A 19786-nucleotide genomic window follows, 5' to 3' on the forward strand; every position below is an offset into this window, starting at 1 on the left:
TTCAAATTCATGTCCATTGAGTTGGTGATGCCATCCAACCATCTCATCCTCTGTCACCCCCTTCACCTTCTGCGCTTAATCTTCCCCAGCATCAGGGTCTTTTCCAATGAGTCAGCTCTTCGCATCAGGTGCCAAAGTATTGAAGCTTCAGCTTCCGCATCAATTCTTCCACTCAATCTTCAGGGTTGATTTCCTTTAGGATTGAGTGGTTTGATCTCCTTGCTGTCCAAGGGACTCTCAAGAGACTTTTCTAGCACCACACTTTGAAAGCATTAATTCTTCAGTGTTCAGCCTTCTTTATGGTCCAACTCTCACATCCATACTTGCCTAAATAAACAGTCCTCTTCTATTCTGGATGAGGCCCGGGGCCAATCACAGTGTAGGTGGCAGACTGGTATTGAGAAGTGTAATAGTTTTCCACTGTGTGATAGTCGCTCAGTCGTGTCCGACTCTCTGTGACCCCATAGACTGTAGTCTGCCAGGGATTCTCCAGGAAAGAACACTGGAATGGGTTGCTATTTCCTTCTCCAGTTTTCCACTGCTGAATAGCAAATTGCTCTAAAACAGAGTGGCTTAAAACAATCTGGGCTTCCCTGGTGGCTCAGCTGGTAAAAATCTACCTGCAATGCAGGAGACCTGGGTTCTGTCCCTGGGTTGGAAATATCCTCTGGAGAAGGGGATGGCTATACACTCCAGTATTCTGCCCTGGAGAGTTCCAGGGTCGCAAAGAGTCAGATGCGACTGAGTGACTTTCACTTAAAACAATTCTCTCATGGTTTTGGGCATCAGGAACCCAAGTTTGGCTGGGTGGTCCTGGCTCAGAGGCCCTCAGGAGGTTGCAGTAGAGATGTTGGTAGGGGTGCCATCATCTGAAAGCCTGACCAGGGCCAAAGGATCTACTTCCAAGGTGACTTAGGTACCTGGCGAGTTAGGGTTACTTCTTGGCAGGAGGCCTCAGTTTTTTGCCACTTGAACCTCTCTCTAAGGCTGCCTGAGTCCTGTCATGATATGGTAGCTGGCTTTCCCCAGAGGAAATAATGATCCAAGAGGAACTGATACAGAGTGTTGATGTCTTTTCTAACCTAACCTCAAATGTCACATTATGGAAACCTCTCATTTGCATAATATTCTATTCGCTACACATTCAGCTCCCATTCAGATCGCTACACATTCAGATCTTGTGTGGAAGGGACTACACAGGTGGGTGAGTACCAAGAGGTGAGAATCACTGGTGTTGTCTTAGAAGCTGGTTGCACTAAAGCAAGGACTTTGGGATCAGAGAGAGAGGGATCAGATCCCAGCCTAACACTTCCTAGTCTTATACACCTTAGTGAATTCAGTGTCATTTCTGAGCCCCGGGCTCCTCCTCATCTGTAAAGAAAGGCTGAGTACTTACCCTATACACATTCGCTAACACTTTCCTTCATTATTGCATATGTTTATAATGTTTGCTGGGGCTTCCCAGGTGGCTCTGTGGTAAACAATCCACCTGTCAATGGAGGAAATGCAGGTTCGATCCCCGGGTTGGGAAGATCCCCTGGAGGAGGAAACAGCAGCCCACTCCAGTATTCTTGTCTGGAGAATCCCATGGGCAGAGGCACCTGGCGGGCTATAGTCCACGCGGCCACAAAGATCTGGACACGACTGAGCATCACATAATGCCAGCTAGGGTCAGGCATTAGAGGTCCAAGGGGCCACAGGGTGTCAGCAGCCAAACACCCATGGTCACCCGTAATGTGAGGTGATTGGGTTAGGAGGAGAAAAGTGCTAGGGAAGGATTCTGGAAGCACAGAAGTGAGGCCCCTACCTTGTATGCTGGTTGTGTGGCTTAGAGATAATGCAGATAAAGTGCTTGGCCCATAGTGATGGTCAGTAAATCATATCAATGATCATGATAAAGACGACAGACAGCACTGATTTCCAGTGCTGATTTCCCCGAGTTCTTCATAAGTTTAGCTTTGTGACTACAAAGAATCCCCAGATGGTATCAGTCAGCAAACTCAGCCCTGTGGTCTCCCCCAAATCACATGGGCATTGTCACCCTCCCCGAGAAGGCAGGCAGGACCTCTGTGCTCAGCCTCCCAGCAAGTCCCAAGATAGTTCCGCAGATAACAGTGATGATAGTAAGGAAGAGCTCTACAGCACCCACCATGTGCCAATTAAACAGAGTGCTTTACATGAATTCTTCATTTCTTACAAAAATCTGGAGGCAGGAAACATTATTATCATCATTTTATAATGATGAGGCCACATAGTAGAAAATAGCCCTGGGATCCCTCAACTGCACTGCCTCCATGCATTACTGCTTAGAAGGCCAACAATCCCCTTCTCCAACCAGGCCCCAGGTGACCAGCTGTATCTCCTCTCTGAAGCCCTGGAGAACCACCCACACCCCACCCCAGGGCATCAGGCTGTGACTCCTGTCACTCTGACCTGTGAGAAGCCTGCAGCAGCTCCTGGTCACTTAGTCATCCTCCATACATGATGTGAGGAGCCCTAAGAACTGGCTACATTGTCATTAAATAGAAGTAAGTTAGGGATTTCCCTGGTGGTCCAGTGGTTGAGACTTTGCCTTCCAATGCAGGGGGCGTGGGTTTGAGCCCTGGTCGGGGAGCTAAGAGTTCACATGTCTCGGGGCCAAAAAAACCCAAAAACCTAAAACAGAAGCAATGTTGTAACAAATTCAATAGAGGTTTTAAGAACAGTCCACGTGAAAAAAAAAAATCTTAAAAAAGGTAAAGTAAACCCTGCCTGTTAGTTGCCATCTTGATTTCCTTCTACTCCAGGTGAAGCGTTGCCCTGGGTCTGTATTGGGTCTCTTTCCAGCTCCAGCGAACTCTTGCCCATAGAGCTTCCTCCTGCCCATATGACTACATTACATCTTGTTACTCCTAGGTTCTAGAATGGGTTCTGTGGATGCAGGACGATGCATCTAGAACCCTCTGTCTCCCCATCCCACATCGTCCAGTCTTTGAGCACAGGACCAGTGGCAGGAGCTGGTCTGGGAGGCCACAGCATGTATTTTACCCCCAGCCCTTCAAGGGGCCTTGAACACGTCACTGCTGTCCATACCCAAATCACACAACAGCTCTAGCCCACTCCTGACCTCCTTGGTTGTTGAAGGAACGCGCACGATGTTGGAGTTTTGCATTACGTGATGTTTTCTTCACACCATCCTTGTGTTAGATATAAGTCAGGAGCCATATTGATTGTACTGTATTGTAGATACCTCCAGGAGAGCTGGGGAAGGGAGAAAGGCCACCAGGCAACGTTCCAGGAGCAAAAAGTGCGAGCTCTTCCCAGCCTGGTCCCTAGATTCGGAGCAGCCTCAAGCTTTATGTTGTGGCCTATGCTTTTCTAGGTGTTATATAACATTGCTTTCATGTACGCCAAGAGGGAGGAATGGAAAAAGGCTGAAGAACATTTAGTGCTGGCTGTGAGCATGAAGTCTGAGCCGAGACACTCCAAAATCGACAGAGCCATGGAAAGCGTTTGGGTGAGTGCGCTGGCGAAGCAGCGGGTCTGCTGTGCAAATGTCGACTGGGAAGCAAAAATGTGGCGCTTTTACCTCCTCTGAGCTCCGGGTAATGCTGATCTTGGGGTCTGTTTCCCTGTGGGATCTTGAATGTGGAAGTCTAAGAAGCTGAGGCCTAGAGGAAGAGACAGCGGAGCCCTCCTCATGCCCCTCCAAGGGGCTTTGGTGGGGGACCGGGGGCAGCACCCAAGGGCAGAGGCTGTGCCCGCTTGCTTACCCCCTGGGTTCTCGCAGCCTGGCTCTGGGCCAGACACACGATAGCGCTCGAGAAAAAATGCATTGATTATAGGAACAAACAGTGGGAAGTTGAGTTTGAGCACATGTAGGGATGAAGCTTGTTCTAAATCATATTTTTAAACACCAGGAACAAGGGGGCATAAGTCAGTCTGTACATATCTGTCCATGGCTGCGAACAGCAGCCCCAAGAGAGCACGGTCATGGGCCTCGCTCGGGTCCGGGCCACCCATGTCAGGATTGACAGCCCTCCGTGAGCCTCACAGAGTGGGAGGGGGAGCCCCTCTAGGAAAAGAGGGTGCTGGGCAAACAGCACCCACAGACATCTCGGTATAAGGTGACAGTGAAACCAAATGGCCCTCCCCGACACACTAAGTCCAGCCCTGCATGTGGAGAAAAAGCGCTCTTGCGAGGTTCTCTCAATGGATCCGCGCATCTGTTCAGTGAGGGACGAGGGTCGTCACCCCCATTTTACAGGTAGGAAAAGACTCTGTTCTCTGTGTTTTAGAAACAGAAGCTGTATGAGCCAGTGGTGATCCCTGTGGGCAGGCTCTTTCGGCCCAACGAGAGGCAAGTGGCTCAGCTGGTCAAGAAGGATTACCTAGGCAAGGCCACGGTGAGTGAGGCCACTCGGTGTCCCCTGAGTCCCCTCTTGCATGAGCCCTGTGGACTGAGGGCGAGGGGACCCTGGAGGAAGGGGCGCCTGCCTCTGGTTCTGTCCTGGGGAGGCAGCTTCTAACCTAAGGGTTGACAAGCCCATCCTTAGCCACCGTCCACCTCCGGAACCAAGTCCCTGTGAGGACAGATCCAGGGTGTGAGGAAGGGATCTTGGGGAGAACGAGGAAGGACGGGCACACAGAGCCAGGGCAGCCCTCACACCTCCCTCTCTCAATTTCAGGTGGTGGCCTCTGTGGTAGACCAGGACAGCTTCTCAGGGTTTGCCCCACTGCAGCCGCAGGTGAGGTGGTCCTGCCCTTCTCCACGGGTCTCCAGGGCTCTCTGGGAAAGAGCCAGCTTGGGCAGAGTGCCTGTGCTGAGCGGCCTCATTTTCAGGGCTCTTTTAGCTGAGCTCTCGGTCTATGGAGGGTGTATGCCTGGCCATACTTGGTCAGGGATCCCACAGCTGGAAGGGGAACAAGATCATATCTTTGGGTGTCATCTCAAGTCCTCGGGAGCCAGCCCTCCATTTCCCCTTCAAATGCCAGCCTTCGCTTCTCTGAAGTTCCAAGAGAGCTCAGCGTGCCTCGTCTCTCCCGAAGCCTTGACCATTCTCTCAGAAAACTGAAACACAGCCATGGAAGGCTTTTGCTCGTTGTCCCTTCTCAGACACAGGACACAGGGGGAGCTCTTCTGGCTGCACCCATCGGCCGCATGCAGCAATCCCCTCAGGAACATGGGCAGGGGTCCCCAGGGTGAACCATCTTTCCCCCCAGGCTGGCCTCCGAGACCGGTTCCAGATAGACTAGATGCCAGCGGGTCTGGAATGTGAAGGTGGTACTTCCTTGTGAAGGGAAGCGGGTCGTGCCGGCTGAGGACAGTTCCAGCTCTGTGGCAACAGAACCAGTATGGGCAGGAGCTCTAGTCCACGCGAGCACAGGGAGGGGTTTCTGAGTGTGCTGGTCCCACGGTCCAGTGTGCACACGCCTGGTCACTCTGAGGGCTGTGCTGACCGCCTCCCAGGGTCAGAGAGTTGACTGCTGGCCCAGAAGGCGACCAAGGCTGGGGCATCGGAGGCTAAGAGGAACAGAGGAGAGGAGCAAGAGAGGCAAGATTCTTTCACCTCTCTCTTCATTAGAGAGTTGAAGAAAGCCTTGCAGGACTCCCTTGGGCTTTGGGGCACCCAGGGAACTCCCAGAGGGGAAAAAGCCCAGATAACTGGTCTCCATAGTACTCAGGGTAGAACAGGGAACACACTTTAAAAGGAGATTCTTACCTGACCTGTGGACCTTGAGTTGATTTTTATTTATTTTAAAATTTTTTTATTGAGTTATAATTTACACACGATACAATTCACTTACTTCACTTGCTCAACTGAATGATCTTGGGTATATTTACAGAGTTATGTAACCATCACCGCAGGCATAGAGGACTTTTTTTTTTGGCCACATGGCATGTGGGATCTAGTTCCCTGACCAGGGATCAAACCCTTGCCCCCCGCGTTAGAAGCACAGAGTCTTAGCCACTGGAATGCCAGGGAAGTCCCTTGAGTTGTTTTTTAACTACCCACAGATGTCGTGTGGTAGAGCAGATGCTAATTATAGAGCAGTGCTTTGAGAAACTTCCTAGGAGGGGGACAGAGTTCAAGGGCAGAAGCACCCTCATGATGCCATGTTGCTCTGTGACAGCTAAAACTCCAGAAACCAGGTCTGGCTCAAGAGGAATTGCTGTACTGGTGAACTCTGGGCCCAGGGAGCTGGTGGGAGGTGTTCTTTTCCAGTGTTTAGTCAGGGTACACGATTGCCTTCTCCCTCGCGAGTGTTCTAATTGAGCCAGAAATGCAGTCTTCAATGTTCTGGTCTGGAAGGAGGCTTAAATTACCATTAACCGTCTGTTCTGTCTCCCCTCCTTCCCTTGTCGTCCTGGCCTCCTTTATTTCTCCTGCATGTCCGATAGGCAGCTGAGCCTCCACCCAGGCCGAAAACCCCAGAGATCTTCAGGTAAGTTAGATTTAGACCAAAATGCAGGATATCCAAACTCCCAAGCCTGAACCGAGGGCAACAAAGGGGTGAAGAAGGTGAAGCTGGGGTCAGGGTCCAAACTGTGAGGAATTTAGCCTAGCACATCAGGCTCCTCCTGCCTTCAAGGCTAGGGCGGAATGATGGTGGGAATGGAGCTCTGACTGCAGTGAGGCCGACGGTGGTGACCTGGCTACAGCCGCGGGGTGGCCCCATGTCCCCACGCCAGTGTGCACCGAGAGAGAGCAAGGGGTTGTCACCGAAGGACCGCAGTGTCTGTGGAACACCACCCTCTGAGGGCTGCACACAGACCTCAGGGTGGAGGAGTGGAGGGTGCCCTCCTCTCAGGAGGATCCCCCTCAGAGGCCAGGCTCCCTGGAGCGGGGAGAGCAGAGTGGGAGGCCGAAACGGCACGTCATTTCCTATGTGGGCGCGTTTTTCACTCCCTGTTGGCACATGTTTTCTGAAGAAGGAAGAGGAAGGACTCAAGAAAAAGAAGTCCTTCTTCTGTAAGAGGAGAAGCCAAGGATGACAAAACCTACAGCTTTCTTCAGAGTTATCTCTAAGTGAAGAAGCAAGCCCAGCCTCCCCCTCCCCACTAGGGAAGGTTCTAACAAGGAGTGAAGAGAGTGCCAAAGCAACTAGAAAAAGGCAGGGGCCTATGAACTCATCCCGAAGCTCCCCTGTGCTGGGGGAGGCCGTCTCCCCCACAGAGATGAATGCAGGGTCTGGAGACAAAACGAGGGGCCGAAGGGAAGGTAGCAGAGTAGGAGGGAAAGGGAACCAGCCTGGAGAGGCCAGCTGGCCGCAGTCACACCTTCTGAAGTGGCTCAAATGGGACGCCCCAGAGCAGAGCAGAGCAGGCCTTGAGGAAACGGCAAAGGGGAAATGACATTACGTAAGGCTGAGCAAGGCAGCCTCACATCCCCCCACTGCCTCCCGGCCCATCTCCCCTACTCTCTGTCCCTCCCCCGTGGACGGCCCCAGCTGGCTCTAGGGCAGGCATCCCCAACCCCTGGGCCATGGACTGGTTCCAGTCTGTGGCCTGCTGAGGAACTGGACCACACTGTGGGAGGTGAGTGGCAGGGAGTGAGTGAAGCTTCATCTGTATTTACAGCTGCTCCCCATCACTCAAATTACCACCTGAGCTCTGCCTCCTGTCAGACGAGCAGCAGCGTTAGGTTCTCATAGGAACTGTGCCCCTTCCCCTAAAGTCAAGGCGGAATATCCTGAAACTGCCACAAAATAGAAACACAGTCCACAAGAAACACAATCATCTCTAAACCACTCCCCTGCCCTGGTCCATGGATAAACTGTGTTCCGTGAAACCCACCCCTGGTACCAAAAAGGCTGGGGACTGCTGTTCTAGGGGATTTCTGCCCTCCTCCCCCACTCACCTCCTCACCCAGCGGGTTCTCACCTGCTTGCTCCCTTGCACCCTGGCATCTGATCGGGCCCCGCCCAGACTCGGCCGCTGGCCAAGCACAGCTGGGATCCTTCCTCCTCAGAAGGGAAGGGAGGGCAGGGGTTGCAAGGCGTCATCAAGTGTTGTGTTATGTTGGGTTTTTTTTTTTTTAGCTCTTGTCCCACTGCATGTGTGGTTACGGAGCACGTTCACATGCAGAGTCCTCTCGGCCATCAGACGGGCAACTCCCTGCTCACGGTCACCTGGGCAATTAGAGATGGGAGTGAGGCTCCCAGCTCCGGGTCCATAGTTGCTGACCCACAGCATCAAAGGAGCAGATGTGGTCCAGGCTAGATGGTGGATGGGATCTCGTATCTTGTGTCTATCCCTCCTCTTCTCCCCACCCCCATCCCGCAGGGCCCTGGAAGGCGAAGCCCACCGAGTGTTGTTTGGGTTTGTGCCTGAGACACCAGAGGAGCTGCAGGTCATGCCAGGGAACATCGTCTTTGTCTTGAAGAAGGGCAATGATAACTGGGCTACGGTCATGTTCAACGGGCAGGTATTCAGAGGATGGGGGGTGGGTGGGTTAATGGCACAGGATCCTGGCAGCACATGGCAAGCTTTTTGAGGAGCAGCATCTGCTGCCTTATATGCAGGCCAGCTGCCCCTCTTTCAGCTTCCCCCCCCCCCCCCCCACGTCTCTGGGTGTCCTGCACTGTGGCTACTGATGACTGCATCTTTGTTTCCCATGTTCTGGCTCCACGATGCTGCACCGCAGAAGGGGCTTGTTCCCTGCAACTACCTTGAACCAGTTGAGCTGCGGATCCATCCTCAGCAGCAGCCCCAGGTAACGTAGTGCCAAGGGCTGACCCGTTCCCTTCCCACCCCTGAACCCTGCCACCGACAGACCATGGAGGGGAGCAGAGAGGAAGAGGCCCTGAGGACTCATTAGTCCTGAGCCCACCTTGAGTTGGTACCAGCTGCGCAGAGCTGAATCTAGGGATGAAAGGAAAAAACCCAGATGTGCTGAGTGGAGGCATCAGCAGGTCCTATTGGGCCCCCAGCTCTGTGATTCCTCCTGGCCAGGGGTGACTTGACCACAGCTACAGCATGTGATGACTTAGGTCTTCCCAGATGTCGTCTTCTCCAGGAAGAAGAGTCAGCGTGCTGGCTGGTGAAATCCATTCACCAAAGGAAATCTGCTTTAGAGCACTGAATCAGAGCAGACCTTGCTAGCCACTGCTTCTGATGCCGCTGCCACCCCCACCCACCCACCCCATCTCGATGACCTGCCCTTCTGCCAGGCCTGGGGAGTGGTCTTTGTTGGATCTGTGCAGATGCCTGACGGCAATGGATCCTGTCTCTCTCTAGACTGTGCAACCAGTTGTCCTCTGTGGTGCTGGCCCTCCCTGGTCAGAGTCACGATGTCCAGATGACTGGAAAAGTTCTAAATGCCATGTAGATGAGAAGTGGCATGTTTCTTTTGAAGGGGCAAGGTGTAGAGTGAGAGAGTGAGCTTAGACAAGGGTCCTACCCTGCCCCCAGTGGGTTTCCAGTGTGGCAATTGGGGTGATTAGGCAGCAAGGGCTTTGTAGCTGGAGGGTTAGAATTCTTATTTTCTCATTATTATTTCTACTGTGATTGTTTTCACCAGGCCCACTCTGCTTCCCATTGAAGCAACACTCTCCTTCAGTTCAGTTCAGTCGCTCAGTCATGTCTGACTCTTTGCAACCCTATGAACTGTGGTACGCCAGGCTTCCCTGTCCATCATGAACTCCCGGAGTTTACTCAAACTCGTATGCACTGAGTCGGTGATGCCATCCAACCATCTCATCCTCTATTGTCCCCTTCTCCTCCTGCCTTCAATCATTCTCAGCCCTTGGTCTCCACTAAATGTCATCACCACTCCAACTTTTAGGAAGTTGTTTGCATCTGGCTCCCTTCCATGGTGGTCTGCAGGGTCTCCCTCACTCCTACCCCTGCCTAAGAACTGTGTCTGCATGAAGGTTCTCACCCTCTCTTCCTGTCCCCTCCAGGAAGAAACCTCCCTGGAGTCTGATATCCCAGCTCCCCCGAGTTCCAGTGCTCCTGGAAGACCCCAGTTGTCACCAGGTTAGTGTCTCTGGAGGACCATCCCGGGATTGGGTGCAGGAGTGCTCCAGGCTGCCTTCCCATGGAGGGTTGCTCTCCCAGCCTGACAGAATCTTGTTTCTTGTTCTCCCAGCTTATGATCATGGGGCCCCAGAGCACCCCATCTCCTGTGTCACTCACCCATCCCAAACACAGGAAAATAGAAATCCTTCCTCCCTGCCTGCTCCAGAACATGCGTGGAGTTTGGGTAAAGGCAGCTGCTTTCTGGCGGGCTGTGAGCATCCCAACTCAATCAGTCATTAAGTCGTGGGACCTTATCCCAGGAGAAAAGTTTCAAGTAATTGCACCTGTTGACCTTAGAGCGGGGTGGAGTGGTTCTTTTCAAATGACTGAGGAGCTCTATCTAGAAAAGAAACTCTGCAGAGCCCTGGAGGATGGACAAAGGACCAAGGGGCAGACATGAAAGGGAGACTCTCCTGATATGTGGAGACGGCTGCCCTAGGAAGTCATGGACTTTTGGTCACTAATGCGGGTTAAGCAGATCCTGAGTAAGTGCTTGGTAGAGATGCATTGAATAGGTGGTTTGTCCAGATCCTAGATCAATGACTGTCATGCCCACCTGATCATCAGAATCACTTGGGATGCTCCCCACCCCTATTTTTACTTTGAAAATATCAAACCTACAGAAAGGTTGAAAGTATGGTACAACATGAACACAAGAATATCTTTCACTTAAATTCAGTCATTGTTAACATTTTGCACCATGTCCTTGGGCTGCTGCTCTTGTTAATATAATTTTTTTTCTAGTTGCTGAACCACTTGAAACTAAGTTACAGACTCACGACACTTCACCGTGCACTTCAGCATCTGAATCCTAAGAACGAGGACGCGTTTCTGCACAAGCACAATATAACTGTTATACTAGGATAGTGCTAATATACATTATTATGTAATATAGATCACATAATTCATATTCAAATTTCTATTATCCCCCAATGTCCTTGACAGCTTTCTTGAATTTATATTTTCTGTCTAGGGGCCCATCAAAGATCACATATTAACCTAGGAAGATTTTAAAAATGGAGAATCAAAGGCCTTTGATTCTGATTTTTTAGGACTGGAATCAGGCTTAGAAACCTGCTTTTCTAGGGAAAAAAAAAAAAATCCCAAGTGATTCTAATGATCAGCTGGGTTTGAGAGCAGTGGTCTTTTTTGAGCATGCACTGCTGTTTCCATGGTGAATATCTTTATACATACTTTTCTTATATAAATTATATGTGTTTAGTCACTCAGTCATGTTTGACTCTGCAATCCTATAGACTGTAGCCCACCAGGTTCCTCTGTTCATGGGATTCTCCAGGCAAGAATACTGGAGTGGGTAGCCATTCCCTTCTTGGGTTGGGAACCAATCCCAACCATAGGATTGAACCTAGGTCTCCTACATTGCAGGCAGATTCTTTACCATCTGAACCACTGGGGAAACCCCATAAATTATACATGTACTGCTATATTAATATATTTTATACATTAGAAAACCTACAAAAGATAAAGGACAAATTAAAAATAAGCAGTTATTTCTCCTTGTGGCCCCTGGCTCATCTCACACTCCCTGAGTTTGTTTCGATGGAGCCCACTGCTCTAACTGACCTTTGGGAATCTCGCATGATACCACTACGCCAGCAGCACCACCATGAACTGGCCTTTGGGATCCCTTCCTAACCACATGGGCTGGTGAGGATGTGATGGTCCTTTGCGAATTTCCTATATGCTCCCTGGAAGCAGAGACCAGGTTCATTTTGTGTTCATGGCTTTGCCCTTCACATCTACCCAATAATTTCCCCCACAGTTTATTAAGGTTAATAATCACCCACAGGATAAAGCGTATGAAGTTGGGCGCCTGGTTCTAAGCGGTTTTGTCTTGTGTATGGCAGGGGCTAGCTGAGAGTGTTCATTCATCATCTTCCTTTGTTTTATTCTCACCTACTCCATTTAGGTCAGAAAGGAAAAGAAGAGCCCAAGGTAATCTTTTTTTTCCTTGTACTATTTCAAGTGGTAGAGAAAGAAAGAGCTTAGGTTGCCCACCTAACCATTTCCACAGGCGGTCTCCTTGGATTGTAGAAAGAGCTCCAAGGGAAGGGGTAGAAGAGTTGTTACCATACATACAGGGACCAGGGACCTCCCTCCCCCACTGCATTTGACAATCTCCCCCTCTTCCATGCACACACTGCCTGCTGGCCCATGGCTGGTGGGCCAGGTATCACCCATAGGAATTTTTATCCAAGCATGAGTTGAGCTGGAGGACAGGACTCTGAAGGCCCTCTCACGTTAGTGTGAAACCAGGCACTTCTGGGCTTTTCCCCACCATGGGGTACTTACTCCCTGGGATCCAGTATGTTGCTCGGAGGAAGCCTCAGGCACTCACAGATTCCCTCTGCTGGCTCTCCCAGCAGGAAATCAAGCTCAGTGTCCCCAAGTCCTACACACTCAAGGTGCATTACAAGTACACGGTGGTCATGGAGACTCAGTTCAGGCTCCCCTACAGCCAGGTCCGGGACATGGTGGCTAAGAAGCTGGATCTCCTGCCGGAACACACTAAGCTGAGGTGAGCTGCACACAGGGAGACGGAGGGTACAGCCGGGAGCCCGCTGTGGGCCAGAGGATGGGCCCGCCCTGCTGTTCTCTGACTTGCTTCTTCCTCATTACCTCTACCCAGCTACCGTCCTCAGGACAGCAATGAGCTGGTGCCCCTTTCAGAATTCAGCATGAAGGATGCCTGGGCCCAAGTGAAAAACTACTGCCTGACGCTGTGGTGTGAGAACACCGTGGTGAGTGCCCAAGGGCCTGTAAGGCTGGATTTCTAACAGGCCACCTCCTCCACAACACTTGAGCATTCACTCAGCGCCTGCTGGGCGCCTAGCCCTAGGTGTAGTGTTGGGAACATGGCAGGTAACAAGCCACAGCTCTGGCATCCTCACCTGGGGTGCAGCCGAGAGAGGTTTTCCCACAAGAGCGGAGCAGGCCCAGGAGCCCACAGAAAGCTTCAGGTCCTTTCCATCTGCGGCCACACCTAAGGTTCAGGCTCGATCAAGCAAGGTTAGAATGAAGTCACAGCTTGAGGCTGAGTTCACGGCCATTCTTCACCTTAAGTTTCCATGGGGAAGGACATTTGGGAGTGAAAAAAAAAAAAATAGCGAGCATTTTTTTCATGAAGATGACTTGGATAACAACCTTCCACTAACAGCAAACACCTACTGAGAACTTTCTGTGTACCGGACACTGTGCTAAGGGCACTTTGTGTATTAATTCTTACAACCTGCATAACTCTGTGAGGTACGTATTGTTATCCTGTTTTATAATGTAGGTAACAAGGCAAAGCAAGGTCCACCTGACCAACATTACTCAGAGCCTGCCTATACTCTTGAACAGGGCTCCCATCCCCTGTTAGGAGTCAGGCTGTACAGCAGGAGGTGAGAGGCCCATTAGCAAATGAAGCTTCATCTGTGTTTACAGATGTTCCCCATCACTTGCATTACTACTTGAGCTCTGAAAGTGACAGTGTAAGTCGCTCAGTCGTGCCCAACTCCTTGCGACCCCATGGACTCAACAGCGCATGGAATTCTTCAGGCCAGAATGCTGGAGTGGGATCTTCTCCAGGGGATCTTCCCAACTCAGGGGTCGAACCCAGGTCTCCCGCATTGCGGGCAGATTCTTTACCAGCTGAGCCATCAGGGAAGCCCACCTGAGCTCTACCTTCTGTCAGATGAGCAGCGGCATTAGATTCTCATAGAAGCTCGAACCCTACTGTAAACTGTGCATGTGAAGGAACTAGGTTGTGTGCTCCTTACGATGATCATCCCGAAACCAGCCCCACCAGGTCTGTGTTAAAACCGTCACTTCCATGACACCGGTCCCTGGTGCCAAAAAAGGTTGGGGACTGCTGCTCTTGAACACCTCAGGGTACTGACAGTAAAAGGGCAGGTTATCTATAGGCCCTGGGGTCTAGAAGAGCTAAACTGACTTTCCAGTAAGAATGAGGGAGTCAGGAGCAAAGTTCGAGGCTGGAAGTAGCAGCTACACGTTAGTACTCTTTGGCTTTGTCCCTTAGTCTCCCTAGGAAACGTTGCCATTTCTTTTTGCTGTAGATGTTAATTTTCCCTCCCAACAATGGTCCTTGAAAATCATCCATCTGCTTTCTGTCAACAAAGTTTTTTGTCTTTTATGTCATTTCAAATAAGTGGATCGTACAGTATATATATTAATAGTCCATTTCTTTTGAATGCTGAATGGTATTTCATTGTATGGATACCACAACTGGCTTATTCATTCAGCTGTTGGTGTACATTTGGGTTGTTTCCAGCGTTTATCTAATGACATTAATTCTTCAACAAACATTTGCTGGGCACTTATGTCTCTAGATAGGTACTGGAGATATAAAAACTAGTGACACAGGCCTTTTTTCATGAGGGGAAGAGCAAGCAGATGACTACAAAGCATGTGTGAAGTAAACTGATGGAGACACACAAATGCTTTACTCCGTTATGTAAGCATTTACATAACATCGGGAGGGTATCTCACCCAAAAATGCTGGAGGGAAGTGGGACAAGTCTTCCTAGAGACTGAAATTGTCTTGAAGCTTAGCCTGAAAATGGTGCGTAGTAATTAGCAAGGTGGAGGAGGTTAGGATGGATGTATTATATAGATGGAGAGCACAGGAGGGCAGACCACAAGAATCAGCACAGTGGGAAAAGGGGCTCAGTGTTGTTGGGCAGGGACCGTGGTGGGAAAAGTGTTGGAAAGACCACAGGGCTAGATAGAGGTAGCCTTGGACGCTGCTGTGCTAGGTTGATATTGTGAGCAGGGAAGAAGATAAGTGAGGTCTTGCTCTGGACTGGTAATTTAAAGGGCATATGAGCAAGGCAGAGAAATCAGCTAGGCTGGCTGGTGAGCTTCCTCTGAGTAAACAGGTCCCGACCCACAATCCGGCGGCTGGGGAGTCCTGACACAGAGACCATGAGCCTGCAGTTCCCACTGACCAAAGCTCTCAAGTGGGGTCCCGTTGACACTTCAGTTCCTCTTCTCACCTGTTTCCTGCTTTAGCCTTTGTCAACAGTGGCATCTGCGGTTTTATCTGCCTAGGGGGTATAAAATTGAAGAGCTCCTAAGGGAATCCTTGGTCAGCTACTAGTTTTCAGCCACAAGTGGACTTTTGAGACCATAGAAATGACCACAGCAGGAAAGCTATTCCAGACATGCAGGCCATGGGCCCAGCGAGTCCTTCCTCCAAACCCTCATCCCCACAGCTGGGTAGTGGTTACTGCTCAGTTAGGGAAGGGTCTCCTTTGCACTCAAATCAAAGACAAATGTTTGATGGGGGAAAAAAAAATGGGAGGGGAAGAACTAAAGAGAATAGGTCTGGAGGAAGGCCCTGTAGCAAACCCCACAAAGTAAACTTAGGGGTTAGAGTTCAGAAAATTGTTTCAGAAGTGCAGCCACTGGACCTGAGACTTCTGGGTCCCTCTGGCACCAAGCAAGGTCCGTCTAGTCAAGGCTATAGTTTTTCCAGTGGTCATGTATGGATATGAGTTGGACTACAAAGACAGCTGAGCGCCGAAGAATTGATGCTTTTGAACTGTGGTGCTGGAAAAGACTCTTGAGAGTCCCTTGGACTGCAAGGAGATCCAACCAGTCCATCCTAAAAGAGATCAGTCTTGGGTGTTCAACTGGAGGGACTGATGTTGAAGCTGAAACTCCAATACTTTGGCCACCTGATGCGAAGAGCTGACTCATTTGAAAAGAAAGATTGAGGGCAGGAGGAGAAGGGGAAGACAGAGGATGAGATGGCTGGATGGCACCACCAACTCGATGGACATGGGTTTGGGTGGACTCTGGGAGTTGGTGATGGCCAGGGAGGCCTGGCGTGTGTGGTTCACGAGGCCGCAGCATTGGCCACGGCTGAGCTGGCCTGGCTGGAAGGCCCAGGACCCAGGGGCGAGTGGGTGTCCAAAGTGTGAAAGGTCACTCCAGGTTTTCCAATGATCTGTTTTTGGACTAATCCCTTCAGTTCTGTCTTGAAAGGATTCCTATTAGTTCAGCTCTAAATGTGAATTTGTTGTTCAGTCGTGTTCGACTCTGCGACCCCATGGACTGCAGCATGCCAGGCTTCCCTGTCCTTTCCCATCTCCTGGAGTTTGCTCAGATTCATGTTAATTGGTGCTGCTATCTACCCATCTCATCCTCTGCTGCCCACTTCTCCTGTTGCCTTCAATCTTTCCCAGCATCAGGGTCTTTCCCAATCAGTCAGCTGTTCATATCCGGTGGCCCAAGTACTGGAGCTTCAGCTTCAGCATTACTTCACTGCAAACGTTGATTTTGTTGTTTTAAATTATTTTTTGTTGTTTTGTTAATGATTGTTAACTCCCACAGGGAGTTCCTGATTAATTTGGGATGGTGCAGACAAGTTTGCCTTTCTATAACAAGGTGCCCAGTGTTATGGGTACTGGGGAAAGGGTGTTGGATTTGGGAGTCAGGTTTGACTTTGGGTTCTTTTACTTGTGATTCAACCTGTCTCTCCATCTGAGAAAAATTACCAGTTGTACCTACCCTTTTTGGGATTAACATGTTTCAGTAGGATTTTAAGACGATCTACAGTCCTGTAGACCTTCTGGTTTCACTTACCCAACCATCCAGTGTTCATAAAGTACACACCAGGTCTATGCTTGGCACTGATCACAAACTTGGCTTTGAGCTTATATCCCAGGTGCTACATTGACATTTTGCTGATTGATTCCTTCAGTGATGTTCAATGTTCATGGCAGGAAGTTAGCAAAACTAACAGGCCCTTTACTATTTCAGGGTGACCAGGGCTTTCCAGATGAACCCGAAGAAAGCAAAAAATCTGATGCTAATAACCAGACAACAGAACTTGAGCTTAAGGAAGGGAGCAAAGTGGTTGCTCTCTTCAGTTACGAGGCTACCCAGCCAGAAGACCTGGAGTTCCTGGAAGGGGACGTAATCCTGGTGATATCAACGGGTAAGTGCTACTCCTGGAGTGCAGAATCGAATGTACGTGTTAGCAGCAATAAATACAAGGACAGAGAGAAGAAAACATCAGTCAGCTGCAAACTTTAGCCAATGGTTTCAATTTCCTTCCCAGTTCTTAGTGGGAGGGAACAAACCTGAGTGTGTTCACCTTTCCATCTGTTGCTCTCCTGGGCAGGGAAGCAACCAATGGCAGACTTCAGTCACATATTAAAGACTGTTTTGGAAGCCATGGGTTCTCACACTGGAGTTAATGGATTGGAAGAGGGCTTCAATCACTTTGTGTCTGCACTGAGCCACGTGACAGTGATGTTTTGCAAACTACAGGTCTTTGAATTGATGTACTTTTTGAAGATGAGGGAAGAAGGGCATACATTTTGCCTTAAAAAACAACTATTCAGAACCGCTCTCTCTGGTGACTTCCCAGGTTGTTATAAATCAAAAACAGTAAAAATTAAAATAAGTGGAGGGTCTTAATTTACTGCTTCTCAAACTTAAGTATGCTCATGCATCTTTTGTAATTTGTTAAATTCCTTTGACCCAGCGCCCAAGATTCTGATTCAGGTCTGGGGTGGGGCCCGCTAATCTGCATTTTAAACAAGCTTCCAGGCGATGCTGGTCTGCTGACCATACTGAGCAGCAGCATTCTATTAATAACTCATGGTTTGACACTCTTCTTTATTTCTTTACCTGGTAACAGGAGTCATATCAAAAGTTTCATTCACATGGCCAAAATCTTGTACATTAGCAATGCAAAACAGTGAAGACAGAACACCATTATCAATTATAACAGAAAATTAACAGATTACGAAATGAGCGGGAGATTTTAAAGTTAGTGGGGGTGAAGAGTGAGTATACCAGACTGTAGCAACAATATAAGAAGTGAAAAACAAACAGGGTGCGTGGATGGTGCGTATATTCTAAAAGGGGGAATGGAAACTCAGTTACAAGAGTTGGATTTAACTCCCCAAGCCATTTTTTAAGTGTCAGTACCAAGCAACTGGCTAAATTTGTTTTTCAGGGGTGGGGATGAGATGAAGATCAACAAATGCTCTGAAAAGTCTTCTGAGTAGATATGGAAAGAAGGTGGTATACTCTTTACTAGGATTTGTATAGAAGTCTAAGTTGGTTTAATTCAGGAAGTATCTATGTAAGACTTTGAAACTTTCCTAACACATAGGGAAATAGAATTCAGCATAAACATTGTATAGGGCCGAGGGGTTGAGTTCAGTTGTATTCAAGTTATGAGATGGTTTTATTCCAAAAGTTTCTCAAATTTTAAATGTGAACCATCTGGGGAACTTGTTAAAATGGATTCCCAATCAAGTTTGCGGTGGGACCTGAGATTTGGCATCTTAACAAGCTCCCAGGATCCAGCACAACAAATGCTGATACTCGTATCATAGAAGAAAGAATCAAGACAACAGTCTGCAATTAGAAGTCCCTTGGGTGAACTCGGATGCCCAGCCACACTCCACACTAATGGACCGTTTCTGGGGACAGGATCCAAGTACCACACGCTGCTGCTGTAATATCTGATAGAGACATGTTACATCCAAAGATGAGCCTCTGACCTGAACAGCTTCTATGGTCTGTTGGAAGGGCTCTAGAATAGGTCACAGCTACCTAAGGTGTCTGATATTTAGTGGCAGAAATGACCCTGAACAAGCTATTAATCTCTTGTGTCTTCTCAGAACCTAGACTGAGTTACGTTCCCCTGGAATGTAGCTTTTAACCACAGAAAACTTAAAATGGGGATATTATCTGTAACTGAGTTATGAAGTCCATGCACATACTTTATTCAAGTCTCAAAATAGGTGCTATGAAAATTCTTGTATTTTATAAACATGGACTGAACCCATCATTAGCTCCAACTCTCAATTCTTTGATCATTCACTAGTGAACAATCATTATTTATCTATTTAACCAATGGCATATTCCTGTCCTGTAATCAAAACAAAGGTTCCCAACAAAGCTAAAACTCTATGTTAAAAAAAAACAAACCACCTCATACATAAGGATTCATTGTTTAATTTCTTTCACTTTGGTAACTTTTTGAAGACTCTGATTTTTCTGCATTTTACTCCTCTGTGTCTAAAACAGAAACCAATCATGAGATAGCTCCTATGTTTGCTCTTACCAGTCACTTTTCCAACGTTGACTTTTCCCTGTTGGCACAACTGGGGGTGAAGAAAGACGGACCCAGTTGTGTGTGGACTACTTGGGTGAGGGAATTCTCCTATACTCATTGTAGAAGTCAACGTATACTTTTCCTTTTATCAGTGAATGAAGAATGGCTGGAAGGGGAGTGCAAAGGGAAGGTTGGCATTTTCCCCAAAGCTTTTGTTGAACAACATCCAACTACAGACTTGGAAAGCATGCCCGGAGGAGTCTAGGATGTTTCACAACCTACAACGTTGAAGAAAAGGAAGTATATTGCTTACAAGATTTGGCACGCCTCAGCTATACATTTGAGAGACACCTCTGGAAGTATTAATTCATCCATTAAAGTATTAATCCATCATCAAGTAATATTCATGAAATAAATATTAATTCAACTCTTCCATTAAAACTTAACCTATTAGACAATGATGTGAGAACTTACAATGATTACCTTGAAGACAGGGAGGGGTGGTGGTCGGAAATGTCTAGAAGAGGGGGGTCTTCTAGGCTGCAGAAAATCTGTTTCTTGCTTGGAATGCTTGCTACCCAGGTGTGTTTGGTTTGTGAAAATTCACCGAGCTGTATACTTACTATTGGTACACTTCTCTCTATACATGTGATGACTCAATAAAAAACTTACAAAAA

General features: G+C 48.8%; 1 protein-coding gene and 1 long non-coding RNA gene across 4 annotated transcripts in view; one reads left to right on the plus strand and one right to left on the minus strand.

The window, feature by feature from the left end:
- The window catches only part of NCF2 (neutrophil cytosolic factor 2), a 32748-nt gene extending 13178 nt beyond the window's left edge, over window positions 1–19570 (plus strand). The window contains exons 4-16 of one of the 3 annotated variants that reach the window (XM_025285502.2): window positions 3362–3496; window positions 4278–4385; window positions 4668–4727; window positions 6383–6426; window positions 8267–8408; window positions 8628–8696; window positions 9886–9961; window positions 11934–11959; window positions 12388–12542; window positions 12654–12765; window positions 13182–13270; window positions 16793–16970; window positions 19262–19570. In XM_025285502.2, the coding sequence (XP_025141287.1) occupies window positions 3362–3496; window positions 4278–4385; window positions 4668–4727; window positions 6383–6426; window positions 8267–8408; window positions 8628–8696; window positions 9886–9961; window positions 11934–11959; window positions 12388–12542; window positions 12654–12765; window positions 13182–13270; window positions 16793–16952 (1176 nt within the window). In that variant the 3' untranslated portion in view covers window positions 16953–16970; window positions 19262–19570. The remainder of the gene's footprint in view (window positions 1–3361; window positions 3497–4277; window positions 4386–4667; window positions 4728–6382; window positions 6427–8266; window positions 8409–8627; window positions 8697–9885; window positions 9962–11933; window positions 11960–12387; window positions 12543–12653; window positions 12766–13181; window positions 13271–16792; window positions 16971–19261) is intronic. The other 2 variants (XM_006048638.3, XM_006048639.3) reach the window with 2 other exon arrangements.
- LOC123333640 lies at window positions 7173–9102 on the minus strand. Its single transcript, XR_006551058.1, has 3 exons — window positions 8814–9102; window positions 7865–8112; window positions 7173–7309 (listed from the first exon to the last, which is right to left on the minus strand). It is a non-coding gene; the product is annotated as an uncharacterized LOC123333640 (long non-coding RNA).
- Window positions 19571–19786: the final 216 nt, after the last annotated feature.

Source organism: Bubalus bubalis, chromosome 5 (genome assembly GCF_019923935.1).
Source record: "Bubalus bubalis isolate 160015118507 breed Murrah chromosome 5, NDDB_SH_1, whole genome shotgun sequence".
In the NCBI taxonomy this organism is placed as follows: Eukaryota; Metazoa; Chordata; class Mammalia; order Artiodactyla; family Bovidae; genus Bubalus; species Bubalus bubalis.